Source organism: Myzus persicae, unplaced genomic scaffold, assembly GCF_001856785.1.
Source record: "Myzus persicae strain clone G006 unplaced genomic scaffold, MPER_G0061.0, whole genome shotgun sequence".
Taxonomy (NCBI): domain Eukaryota; kingdom Metazoa; phylum Arthropoda; class Insecta; order Hemiptera; family Aphididae; genus Myzus; species Myzus persicae.
The window spans coordinates 292507-307099 of NW_019102076.1; the positions used below are offsets into that span (position 1 = coordinate 292507).

At 27.0% G+C, this 14593-nt stretch overlaps 1 protein-coding gene and 1 long non-coding RNA gene across 2 annotated transcripts; one reads left to right on the top strand and one right to left on the bottom strand.

The window, feature by feature from the left end:
• The first annotated feature begins 2339 nt into the window (after positions 1–2339).
• LOC111031159 (probable multidrug resistance-associated protein lethal(2)03659) lies at positions 2340–14389 on the top strand. Its single transcript, XM_022310991.1, has 27 exons — positions 2340–2610; positions 4838–4921; positions 5701–5811; positions 5882–6016; positions 6133–6334; positions 6419–6461; positions 6500–6679; positions 6757–6913; positions 6987–7125; positions 7198–7308; positions 7361–7633; positions 7700–7864; positions 7947–8068; positions 8395–8492; positions 8570–8655; positions 8737–9140; positions 9219–9499; positions 9567–9646; positions 9738–9888; positions 9987–10093; positions 10176–10299; positions 10395–10565; positions 10706–10833; positions 13318–13563; positions 13650–13822; positions 13916–14156; positions 14226–14389. Exons 2-27 carry the CDS (start codon positions 4845–4847, stop codon positions 14313–14315), a joined length of 4095 nt encoding a protein of 1364 aa, XP_022166683.1. The 5' UTR covers positions 2340–2610; positions 4838–4844; the 3' UTR covers positions 14316–14389.
• Positions 10102–10716, bottom strand: LOC111031160. The gene is made up of 3 exons (XR_002604169.1): positions 10622–10716; positions 10339–10516; positions 10102–10255 (listed from the first exon to the last, which is right to left on the bottom strand). It is a non-coding gene; the product is annotated as an uncharacterized LOC111031160 (long non-coding RNA).
• Positions 14390–14593: the final 204 nt, after the last annotated feature.

The window sequence follows — 14593 nt, forward strand, 5'->3', positions numbered from 1 at the left end:
TTAACTTAAAAAGTTCCTGTTGGGTTTCCAATAGATCAATTTAACTTAATTTTTTTTTTTTTTAATTAATGCTTTACCAAGGAATTAAATTTTAATTTTAAGAAATTAAGTTAATTTATTTTATTTTATTACATTTCAATTTATTTCGTTTTACTTCAAAAACACAACCTACATAGTCCTGAGTATTAGTAAATAAATAAGTAAGCTATAAACAAAAAAAATTATTAAATAGTTTTAGAAAATGATATATAGGTATTGAGGACTCTACCCTTGCATTTGTTGTCTCCGTCTTACACACATGTGTCATAGCAAATTTTCAATATTGTTAGACTGAATTGAACTTTTATCATTTTTTTATGCACAAAATGTTATTTATGCTTAAGCATCAACTTTTATTTTATATTTTAATTTTCAAGCGAAGTATATGCATCTTGCTTGGAAATTTGAGTACCTATCAAAATAAATCGAAAACGCTTAATCACAGATAATGTTATTACTTATTATCTAAAAGTTTGATAAAAGTCAACCATAATTAAATTCACTTTTAACTTTTTCTTTCCAACCTTATCCTAACCTATATAGTCTCACACCTATCATCACGTACTTTTCCTGACAATCCACTACACCGTCTCAAAAGGCACTGATGCTGGTGCAGACGTGAAGTGACCTACCAACTAAACTCATCGATTCAACAAACAATTTTTTCTAAAGGGTTTCATCACTAGATGACTTTCCTCCTCATGTGTTCACTTATCATGTTATTATTAATTATGTATTTGAATACCTACCATATCTATTGTATTTCGATCTCATTTACATGTTGTGTTTATCAAATACAAATTGTAAATTTTTCTTTGAATAAAAATAACAAGTGTTGTTATTAATGCATATTAATTTAACTTATAAAAAAAATTGTTTCCTTATTCCCCGGCTAAGGTTCTTCTCAGATCATAAATATATGTCATTATAATAATATGTTTATTTTGATAATTTAACATTTTACGGTTCAACGAAAATAAACATAAGTATAGTAACATTCTACTACTAAAACTGAAAAAGTAATATAGTACGATGTAATAATAATAGTTAAATTAAATTATATTGACTCTCTTCTAAAAAGTTAAAAGCTTGTGCTAAGAAATGTGAGTTTATTATAAGTAGAGTTAGGATGTTGATGACTTTTGAATTTGTTTTCCTTTGATTCTATACAATCTCATCGTAGCTAAAAATTTGCCTCATGTTTCTTTGATGCAAAATATTCTAATTTTATTTATTTATATATTATTTTTTTGCATTTTTTATCAATTTTTAACTATAAAAGCATTTTTGTTTTTTAACGTCGTTTTTCAACATTTTTAAGTCATTTTTTGGGTCATTGTTTGCAGTTTTTCTTCATTGTGAAGCATTTACTCAAATTTTAGATTAGAGCAAGTGTTAAACCCAAGTCTGGTTTATTTAAAATCTAACTTTGGATTTATAATACTAAAATACAATATGCTTAAAATGTAAATGTATACTATTGTTTATGAATATTATAATTTATAATTCATATTTAAAATTTCAATTACACCCATATCTCTAATACAATTTATTATTTATAAATAATTTTTTTTCACTTACTAGATCAGTTTTTTAGATCATTTTTAAGGTAATTTTATGAAGGTTTTAGGGCATTTTTGCACTTTTTTTCCCTAGACATTTTCGTGTGTTTTTTAGGTCATCAACATCCTAACTCTCATTATAAGTTATAACGTTATAAATTTAAACAGAAATTACTTATTAAATGTCATAAGCATAACCAACTTATAAATAATAATTAAATAACAAAAAAAGAAAAAGAAAACATTTATAAATCTAACCAACTATGTATATAATTGAATAAACAATTATAAAGAGTTAATGTAATTAAAATTAAAAAGATTTTTTTTATTTAATTTACGACACAACAATGTACATTTGTAAATAGGACTTTGAGAGGTTACAGTCTTGTAAAATTGAATAGAAGTTAATGAAATGTAATTATATTATTATAATTATGCTCTATACCTATTAACACGATATCTATATTTATATACAAGTAAAAATAAATGTATAATGTAATAATATAAAATGGATGAGCGGTAGACATCAAAGTCCATACTATACCGTCTATACCTACAAATGATTTGTTGGATATAAAAAATACTTTGATGTATAAATGTTTTATATTAAACCATTTAAAGTTGTATTTAAAGGCATCAAATAATCTTTGTGGTATGACAACTTATAACATAATATATTATCATAAATGATTAACGTTATTATGAAAATTACTATTTTGGATTCTGGTGGAGCGATGAATATTAATATATCATGTTACAATGATGTGTGGTTTTTCAATTGCATGTTTGGTTTATATACCACTCGACTTTAGATTTTGATACCGTTTATGTCATTATTATTACAATTATGTTTTAATTGATCAGAAAAATCGGCAGTGTATGAAATTAGTGATTGAATATAAGTTTATAATATACTAAATTTACTATATAGTCTTAATTATTATTATTTTTTTTTTTTACATTTATAATATTGTCTACGATTTCGGATATAACGATTACTTCATTTTCTGTAAGTACGAAGGTATATAACATATATTATGTTACCATTAGATTAAATCAGTAAAGTATTGAACCAGTTATTTTATAATTTAACATAACGTTCTAGTTAAAGTGCTTACATTGAAATTACTTATATAAATATTATATACTTTATCTAGGAAACGCATACAATTACTAGTCATATTATAAAATTACAGATTATGAATCGTTAAGATGTTTAAACTATAACAACTAGTTAAAATATCATAAATTCATAACATATATTTTGAAATTAGTATCGTTTTCATTAAACAGGTAAATTAATTTTTCAACGCCATTTATTGTTGTCAAAAGGTGATGTTTAACAAGTCATAAATCACGGGCTTGTGTTTTTCTAATTTTCATTTTTAAACGCCAGATTTGGTATTCAAATATTTTTCACTAGATAAAATAGCACTATTATTTTCACACTCTCGTTCTCTTCGTCAAATTTTTGTTTCATAAGAATTATTAATTATTTCATCCATATTGAACAAAATTTTAAAAAAACTCAATCAAAAAATTAAAACCCGTGAAATGCAGCTATACTGTTTAATAAACGTATAACTATGGTGAGTTGCAAAGCAAACAACTGGATGAGAAACAAACATTTTTATATAACGCAAGATCTATCATAACGAAAATAATAAATTGGTCGGGAAGTTTGGTTAGATTTGTTAGATTTGTCTCCGTCTTACACACTTACGACATAACTAATTTTAGTTTATGTAGTATACGTGGTACACGTTTAGTTCAATAGTATGGTTTTAGTTTTGATATTAGAGTAAATTGATCTATTATAAAATTAAAAGGTAAAGTTTATGTCTGGGGCCCCGAGTAGGTTTTTATTGATATTATTATTCTTAAGTAATTTACGACCTTGTACATTTTAAAATGATCATAAATCATAATTAAATTAAAAATAATAATATTAATAAAAGGCTACGTGGGGCCCTAGATATAAATCTTACCTTTTAATTTTATAATAGATCAATTCACTCTATTAAAACTATTTTGCTCGTTGGTAAAGTCAATACTTGAACTAAGGAATACGGCTATGAATCTATGATGTGTGGAATTCACGCATAGCGTCTGGTGGTTGTCAGTTAGAATGAATGCAGAGTAAATATTTAAAATTCGCTGTCTATGCATTAAATATTAACTGCGGGTCACATGACATCAATCCAGTTATTAAACATCTGAATTTAGCTCATTGAAAAAAGTCTGCAAAAATTGAAAAATGTGAAATGTCCAAATAGAGCCAAAATACTTTGAAAATTATATTATGTTTAAATTTAAAATATGCTAATAGGTATCAATGTATATGTAAATGTACGGTGACAATTTCAGGTTTCAAGTATCTAAAATTATTAATATTTTAATTAACACTGTGTACATTTTCTCGATTTTTCGTAACTTTTTTCACTGTAGAACCTCCAAAGTACTAACTGTAACCAATTTCTTACAGAGGCTAATCTACAATCTCAAGATTGTAACTTTTCTACTCCTCCGAAAGATGACTACTGTGACAGACACAAAAATAAATAAATAAAAAGCAACACATACCATTGAAAAACCAATACATTTTAAGCTTTTCTCTGAATCTAATCTATGTTAAGTTGGTACATTATTACAATTATTATTATTATTATTCTCCTAATTTTATTTTAGCAATTTTCATTTAATATACTCGAATTATTTATAATGTAAGTGTTAGCAATATGAATACATACAAATATAAAGAAATAATGTAAAAACTTGTTTAATTCTTCGAAAGTTATAAAATATTAGGGACAATAACACTCATTGCAAATTGTTTTTTATTCTTTGAATATTCGTAGGTCGATCACATTAATTATTGTTCTTTCACATATTAATATCTGGAATACATATTATAATATATTATAATACTGATGCCATTTCAGAGTATCACATATGTGATTCTCCATTAATATTGAACACAAATTAATGTATTTATGAAAATACCTAACTCAACCAAATTTATTTTTATGATCATAATTTCAGTATCTGAAAAAATTAAATATAAAATAAACCTTAAATATATATAATTATTATTAGTTGTGAGAGTTAAAAATCACAATAACTACGGGTTCAATGAGAAATATCTTATTAGTTATTTCATAATATCGAAATGGTTACATTTTAATTTCATAAAAAAACGTAGGTACCTACCCTAATACATATTTTTACTATTGTAGATTTAACATGGATGCGACGTACAAAGAAGAAAAACTACCTAATCCTCGATCGGAAGCTAATATTTTTGGAATTATTACATTTAGGTAAACATAATAACATCTACGCCTACCACTATTTATAATTATTTCGTCCACCCAAAAGGAACTGAAGTTTAAAAAAAATGTGGTTCTCATTAATTGAATATACTAAACATACAAAAAAGTGTGCATCAACTAGTTAAAAAGTTGTTGGGGTATACAGTTCACTTATTTTTAACGATTCAACTTAAATAGTTAATTAATTGTATATTGAATTAATGAAAACTTAACTAGTTTAATTAACTGTTCAGTTGATTTAAAAATAATCCATAAAGTTAATATTGAAATTTTGTTTAAACAAGCTACCTATTCACTTTTGTACTTGATATTTTGTACAAATGCACAAAAGGTATAAGTATACTAATCTATAAAGGAAAGAACATATTTCTTTTTTATTTAAAAAAAATAATTTCTCGTTATGTTTACTATTTTAGTAATTACTGGTGGATACCGATAAATTATGGATATAGGTAAATGATAACATGTATTAACTAATCTAGCTTAGAATTATTATGCTGGGTCTACGTGGTAAAATATTAAACAAAAACTGAAGATTTCAATTACCGAGAATAAATATATTTTATAAAGTATAAAACTATAAAATATAAAATGTGTTTAGATACACACAGGTGTCTGTTTTGAACTTTAGTTTTAATTTGTATATCTTTGTGTTTTCTCCGCATAAGCAATATTACAATTTCTGATACCTATAGGCTATAAGGTGTCTGTAAAAATTAATAACATGCTGTTATGCGTTGTCTATAATAATATGTTATCTTTTTAAGTTGGGTTTTAGAAATTATCAAAAAAGGATTAAAACAAGATTTAGATTTAAATGATTTATATACGATTTTGAAAGAAGATTCGTCAGAGTTACTGGGCAACAAATTACATAAGTATTAAATTTATTCTTTGTATGTATGAAAATATAAAAAAAACATTATTTATGTATTCTTTCTATTTTAGACTATGGAATGAGGAATTGATAATCTCAAAGAAAAAAAATCAAAAGCCAAGCTTTTTTTATACGCTATTTAGAATGTTTGGATCAACATTTATGTTCATAGGAATTTATATTGCAATAATGGAAATTATTTTAAGGTAAAATTAAAATCATAATTTATTGCATCAAAACCACAAAAAAATATTTATTGAAATTTTTAATTTCTAACTCAAATTCAAGTATTTGACATTCCTAATTTTTTCTTCAAATACAGCATAAGCATATCAACCATTGTTGGACAAATTGTTGACCATTTTGAAAAGAATTCATCGGTTGGCATTGTCGGAATATATTTATCAATTGGCTTAGTCATAATTTTATTAATAAGGATAATTATTTTTAGTGGTTATGATATGATAAGTTCACATCTAGCTATGAAAATGCGAATAGCAACATGCAATATCATTTACAGAAAGGTATACTACCCATAGTTTGTATTTCTCCTGTTATGTCTTATTATTAAGAATAACAATATACGATAATCTTACATATTGTTTAAGGCACTACGACTGAAAGTGAATTCTTTAGACCAAACCTCCGCTGGCCAAATATTAAACTTAATATCAAAGCTTTTATAACAGCTAAAATATTAAACTTAATATCAAACGACGTAAATCGGTTTGACACATCACTTATATATATACCTTTTTTATGGATTGGTCCTTTAGAAACAGTAGTAGTGACGTACTTTTTGTGGCAAGAAGTTAGTGTGTCATCATTACTTGGTGTAGCCACATTAATTATGTTTATACCATTACAATGTAAGTGAAGAATACAGAAATAATAATTTTTTTAAAAGATAACTATTTTTAAACTTTTATTTCGATTGTTCTTAAAGTATGGTTGGGGTCGAAAACATCTGAGATTAGATTAAAAACTGCCAAAAGAACGGACCAGAGAGTTCATCTAATTAATGAAATAATTATGGGCCTACAAGTGATAAAAATGTACTCATGGGAACCATTTTTTGACGATCTTGCAAAACATTCTAGAAAGTAAGAAATTATCAAAAATAAGATAAATGTGAATCGATTTAAATGGTAATAATATTATCGTATGATATTGTAGAAGAGAAATCAACAAAATTAAAAAATCATCTTATATCAAAGGAATTTTGTCCTCGTTCTTTTTGTTTAACACAAGAATTGCATTATTTGTGACTTTATTTTCGTACATATTATTCGGAAATTATATAACAGCATCAAAAGTAATGGTTTTTAATCTTTTATTAAATATACATATTATATTATATTATAATTATTTTCATAATTGGTTCTAGGTATTTGTGATAACTTCGTATTATAACATTTTGCGGAGAGCATTGACAATCACTTTTCCACCGGGTATAGGTAAAACTGCTGAATTACTAGTCTCAATTAAAAGGATCGAGGTGTGCCTAATTTTTATATTGTAATCAGGATAATTGAAAAATAATTTTTCAGGATTTTCTTTTGAATGAGGAAAAGGATAAGCAACCAAACAACCGTATAAAAGCTAAAGATGCAGATAAAAATATAATTGACTATAATAGTAAAGCGTCGTATAAGATCACTGATGAGAGTGAAGCAAAACAGTTCAGTAATTTTGGAGTATCGTTTTTGAATGTTACTGCCAAGTGGGCAGTCTCTCAAGTTAATAATACTTTAGAAAATATAAACATAACTGCAACCCCAAATCGATTAGTTGCAATAATTGGTCCAGTAGGAGCTGGAAAAGTATGGTTTAATTTATAACAATGAATTCAAACGATCTGTACATTTGTCTATATATTTTTTTCAAAGAGTTCATTAATACAAGCAATTTTACAAGAATTACCACTTATGAAAGGAAGTATTTCTGTGGGTGGTGTAGTGTCATACGCATCGCAAGAACCATGGTTATTTTCAGGGTCTGTGAAACAAAATATTTTATTTGGATCACCAATGGACAATGAACGTTATAAAACAGTAAGTTCATTTTATGACTGTTCAATTACAGATTTAAATGTACAAAAAAAATTTATATTACTCATTATCTTGTTTTAAATAGGTTATAAAAGTATGCGCGTTAAAAACAGATTTGGAGCAGTTTCCATATGGTGATAGAACAATAGTTGGTGAGAAGGGAGTTTCTCTTAGTGGCGGTCAAAAATCAAGAGTAAATTTAGCAAGGTATGGTAGTTATAAACAAATGTAAATTATAAACTTATAATCATGGTATATAAAAAATGATTTAACTCATGCAACTATACAGTTAACTGGTAGGATAGCAACAATTGTTTTCTGTTCCTGTCATTGCTTAACCACAATTAGATCGACTTTCCAGATGCCCGTGTCTCGGTATCTCGTAAATCATAGTACCAATCTAATTATTTGGTAGATATTTTTTAAATTCATTTCAATAATGAAAGCTTAGTTGCATGACATTGTCCTTTAATCGTATACCTATCAATATTATAGTTGAATAATTATTAATAAATCAAAATATTCTACATCAGAGCTATATACAAACAAGCGGATATTTATTTATTGGATGATCCTCTATCAGCAGTTGATACTCGTGTAGGAATGCATATATTTGAAAAATGCATAACTGGTAATGTTTCTCCTAAAATATTCAAATCGTATTCTTAAATTTTAAGATATCCATATTCTTCTTTTTTTTATATATAGATTATCTAAAAGAAAAGACTTGTATACTGATAACCCATCAAATACAATACTTAATAAACGTCGATCACATTGTTATAATGGAAAATGTAATTATTTATTAGATAAACAAAACATAACGTTTGTGTAGGACACATATTCAATAAGTTAATACATTTTTTTTTCAATAGGCAAAAGTATTGGCAGAGGGTTCATATCAAGAACTTGAAGAATCACCAAATTTATATTTTACGAAAATTTTCGGATACTCCACAAAAACACCAATTTTAAACATCAATGACGAAAATTTGGTTGGAAAAAACAATACCAAAAAAAAATATTCTATGTATAACAATTTGCACGAGTCGATTTTAAATCCGGCCACACCATCTGTCAAAAAAATGAAAACCGTTAAGGTAAACCATACTGAGCCCGTCAAAATATTAGAAACACATTCTACTGGAAATGTGGCACTTGGTGTTTATTTTGCATATATATTTGTGGGTGGACATTATTGCAAAGTATTAGGATTATTTTTGGTATGCATTCTCACACAAATACTATCGTCGGGTGCAGATTACTGGATAACTTATTGGTAATATTCTTAAAACACTCATCAAATATCTATTTAATTAGTTAAATATTTGTTAAAAGCATCATGTGGTTTGTTTAGGATTAATTTGGAAGAAAAGATTTTTCGAACGAACACACCTTTGGTTTCAGACAGTACATCCTTAAAGGATTCATCTGATGCATTATTGACATCGTGGACTGCATCAAGACAAACATGTGTTATTGTTTTCGCTATGCTAACATTCTTGATCATAATATCTGCATTAGTCCAATCCACTTTACAGGTATACGTGTGCACAAAAGCGTCCATGAATTTGTATAACCGTATGTTCAGTTCCATTACAAGAGCAACAATGACTTTTCTGAATAAAACTCCATCGGGTGATATGATAGATAAGATTATTTTTTAGCTATAAAATTAGATTTTAATAAAGCAATTTCATATTAGGGCGAATCCTCAATCGGTTTTCGAAAGATATAGGACTCATTGACGAAATGTTACCTTCTGTGTTGATTAATTGTATACAAGTAAACTAATCCTTTCATATATATTTATTTGACATTTACTGGTTTATGAGTAGGTACCTATGTAATTTTTCATAATATTAAATATTATTAGATTGGATTGGTGGCGTTTGGAATAATAACAACAGTAGGAATTGTCAATCCCTATTTGGCTTTACCAACATTCGTCTTAATAATATTATTTTTAAAAATAAGAACTATTTTTATGACAACAACTCGTAATGTCAAACGTCTAGAAGGTGTTAGTAAGTACCTATTGAATTTATTATAGTATACATGTAATGAAATAAAAACCACTGGTATTTGAACTTTTTATTATTACTATTTATTTAAAATTAATTAGCACGAAGTCCAATATTCACTCACGTGAATTCATCGCTTCAAGGGCTGACAACAATAAGAGCGTTTAATGTTGAACAAATTCTTATCCAAGAGTTTACCAGCCATCAAGTGAGTGAAAGACTGTGACTAAATTAATCAGCAAATACTTTTCTCCATAGTGTGCTGCAATTAATACTCGAAACTTTTCCAGGATTTACACTCATCGGCTTGGTATTTGTTTATCACTCTAAGTAGGGCGTTCGGTTTTTGGTTGAATATGTCCTGCATGTTCTATATAAGTCATGTAATATTTTCTTTTATATTGATTAGTGATGGTAAATATATATAATTTGAATATTATATTAGTACATTACATTTTATAATGCTGAGAGTGTAGAATAGTACTCCTGTCTTATTACATAAATTTCAGTTACAAATGGGAGATATGTTGGTTTGGTTGTAACACAATCAATTGTTTTATCTACTATGTTCCAATGGGTAATGAGGCATTCGGCAGACTTGGAAAACCAAATGACGTCTGTAGAAAGAATCCTAGAATATACAGATGTACCACAGGAATCAGCACTTGAAACAGCACCCGGTAAGAACTATTTAACAGCCTTATACCATATAAAGTAATATAAATTACATGTGTACCTGTACCACTATACCTGTAGATGACAAAAAATCCGAATAAATTTGTTTTTAAGGTTCATAAAATATTTATGTTATATAATTCAGATAAATTGCCGCCGACAGACTGGCCCAATAATGGTCAAATTATTTTCAAACAGCTTTATCTGCGTTATGACTTGGATACACCATTTGTTTTAAAAAATCTCAATATCAACATTGAAGCTGCGGAAAAAGTAATATTAATGAATTTTAGTACTTTACTGCAAATAATTTCACTGAGCAATAGGCATACAGAGCAATGTAACACAATATGCTTATCACAGTTTGACTGAAAGTTGGACTGTAAATATTGTTTTATCATGACATATTTAAGAAACAAAATCAATAATAGTGATATCTTCTTTATACCACAAAGACGATAGTATTAATATGTCAAACAATAACCTCAGAGCCGGGCCGAATGCCTTACAAGATGGCGAAGATATGGCGTCTTTTGTGTTGAACGATTCTATAAACTGTTGAAAAACCAAATATTCGGACATTTGATAAACAAATAGTGTATGGTTCTCATCGGTATTATCAGTATAAGTTAGGTTTGTAAAGTAATGCGTTACATCACAGCAACATACAATATAATTATCACTGAGTGCTATTTACATTATTTCAAAATGATAAAAAAAGTTGCTTGGTAAATGTTTAAAGAATATATTTTAGATACCTACCATGAACCATAAGTCCTAAAATTATATTAAAATTTAAAAAAATAATTTATTTTCTCACAATTTACAAAATATTTCAAAATATGTTAAAGAAGCTAAATGTGCCCTTATAAATGAAATATTCTCAAGTACCTACCTACCTATGTAAAAAAAAAACTTTTTTCCTACCTATGAACCTGTTTTGGAGTGTTGAATGAATTGTTGACAATTTTTACTCTCAAAGTCTCAACAGACTGCATAATCGTGTAAAAACATATAATATATGCAATATTTTGTTGCATTTTTAAGTTATAATCATTAAAAATCACAAAGTATTATCTATATCTATCAATATAAATATAAATGAATGTCGCTTTTTTCCACACTCATAATCGTTAAAATTACTCATCTGATTCGCTTGAAATTCAATATAGATATTCAGCCAGATCAGGGGAAGGTAGTATCCATATGAAATCACAAAATATACCTCCTGACAACAGAAAGTAAAGATGCAAGGTTGCTACTAGTGGCACTCTTTAACGGATTAATATTCAATAGGTATACATAATAATCTATATAATCTATACCAACAAAAATGAAACTTATTGTTTTATAAAAAAAAAAAAACTAATAGTGGTGTGTGATTTAACGGATTTATAATAATGAACTGTATAAATCTATGAAAATAAATATGAATGTTAATAATATCTAATCGACTGATGGCCTGGACGCAGAACGGGTAGAAGTCCAGCTAGTTCTAAATAAATAAAAATAAAAAATTATGGTATAAAAATTTGGTTAAAAATGCAATTTATTTTCTTTTAACATGTTAAATAAATTGTATTAAATAGGTATACTACTTAGGTACCTATTATTTAGTAACTAAGTACATTAATTACTAGTATTTATAATATACAGGACTATATTATAATTGAATTCTTTTTGTACTAAGTAGGTAGGTACTAGGTAATTACACTGAACAATATTATTCACAAAATAACAATAAAGTGTACAGAAATAGATTTTAAAAAATGTTTAGACATGTGTAATAATGATGTTTTTTAAATATAGATATTATACATCTAATTGATATTTTATAACTATTCAAACTAAATTATTAATCTTAGATTCAAATATATAACTTAGTGCAAAGTTCTCCCAATGTAATATTTTTTTTTTTATTCAACTTAAGCCCGTCGACTAAGGCTATTAGCTGTTGTAGGGGTTATGAACTGTGGTAGAGGTAAGGTTGGTACTGTAGGTTGTTTTTACGATTGTTTGGGTTGTTACAGTAGGTAGCAAACACGTGTATGTGTGGCAAGGTTTTTATTTTTTTAACTACTATAAATCCGGATGGTCATCCATCCGGGAGCTAGTAGCTGTGGCCGTTACTTACTCCCAGTCGCATTCCGCGACTGATAACAGCCAACGCGCCATGCCAAGCCACAATGTAATATTTAAAAAAATCTATAAATGCATATTATCGTCTGGGCGCTAAGAATTAGCTTTCAAAATAATATAAACAATTGAATTTAGACAAATCATTTGCAAATCAGGAATTAATTGATTTGTTTTTATTTGACATTCGTTATTTGATAACACTAAAATACCCATATATTAACATTATGAATATGAAAAGATTATTAGGTAGGTAGAATTAAGAATTAATAGGTAAAATTAAACAAATTAAATTATTAGATGTTATGTATACTTGCCATTTACAGTAACTTTATTTCACTAATTTACTCGGTATAATTTATATTTAATAAGTAAGAGGGTAAGACAATTCATGGTGTGTGTCATGTGATTATAAAAATATTTCATTCTATGAATATGCATCATTGCGACATTGCATACTAGATTTTATCAATATTTTATATTTCTAAGTAGGTATTAAGTAAATACATATCACTACTATATAGGTACTTTGTACATCTAAACATCTACGATAGGTACTTGGTTATTAATGCATTATAAATCGTAATATTCAAGTAAATATAAGTTGTTGTGCTTCATTAGATTGGAATCATTGGAAGAACTGGTGCAGGAAAATCATCTTTGATTGCAGCATTATTTAGATTAGCTGTTAACGAGGGTAACATAATTATCGATGGTGTGGAAATACACGAATTGGGATTACACGACTTGCGATCCAAAATTTCCATCATACCTCAAGAACCAGTTTTGTTTTCAGGAACAATGAGAACAAATTTAGATCCATTTGATGAATACACAGATCAAGTTCTTTGGAAAGCTTTAGATGAAGTAACATTTTTATTTTAAATACCTACCTATTTAGAAGTACAAAATGTGTTTTATATTGAACCATACTTAAGTATAATTATAATAAGGTGGAGCTCAAATACGTAGTAGAAAATTTGTCAAATGGTCTAAATTCGAAAATGTCAGAAGGTGGTTCTAATTTCAGTGTTGGTCAAAGACAATTAGTATGCTTGGCTAGAGCAATTATACGAAATAATAAAATTCTCGTTTTAGACGAAGCCACTGCAAATGTTGATCCACAGTAAGAAATTAGAATTTAAAAACATAATGAAATGTAAATTATGTACGAATGGGGGTACCTACTAAAATAATGTTTCTAATTTCTACGTTTTAGAACTGATTCTTTGATTCAAAAAACTATAAGAAATAAATTTAGTAAGTGTACAGTATTAACAATTGCACATCGTTTGAATACAGTGATGGATTCTGATAAGATACTTGTAATTGACGCTGGTACGGTAGTTGAATTTGATCATCCATATAATTTATTGAAAAATAAAGGTGGATTTTTATACCAAATGGTAGAACGAACTGGACAAGGCAATGCTCAATCATTACATAGTTTAGCTTATGAGGTATTTATTTTTACTTAGAATTAGTGAAGCTATTGGTTTTTATTAATATAGTTTTTATAATTTTTAAAGAATTACAATAACGTACACAATATTCCAAGCGAACATCGATTGGCAAGTATTAACGAAGATGAAAACGAATTTAAGATCATGAATTTATGAGTTATACTTGTATAGTTGTATACCATGTATAGTTACATACGTACAATCAAAAATACAATTATTGCATTTCCACATTATAGTATTATATAATACATATTATAATAAACATTAAAATTCGTATTTATTACAGTGTTAATAATCTTAAAAATAACTTCAAACGCTCATAAAAATGTATTTTGACTTTCCGGTAAACATTTTTTCATTGCAAAGGTAGACAAACTTAGGAAAATCTTGTACTCAATTTTTAAATCTTAGTTATAAAATTTTTTATGAATATC

Excerpts from the sequence above, each read along its gene's own strand:
- LOC111031159 (XM_022310991.1), top strand. The coding sequence starts at position 4,845 with ATGGATGCGACGTACAAAGAAGAAAAACTACCTAATCCTCGATCGGAA. Across the intron at positions 7,309-7,360 it reads TCTCAATTAAAAGGATCGAG|GATTTTCTTTTGAATGAGGA; the intron begins GTGTGCCTAATT and ends ATAATTTTTCAG. Across the intron at positions 13,564-13,649 it reads TTTGGAAAGCTTTAGATGAA|GTGGAGCTCAAATACGTAGT; the intron begins GTAACATTTTTA and ends AATTATAATAAG.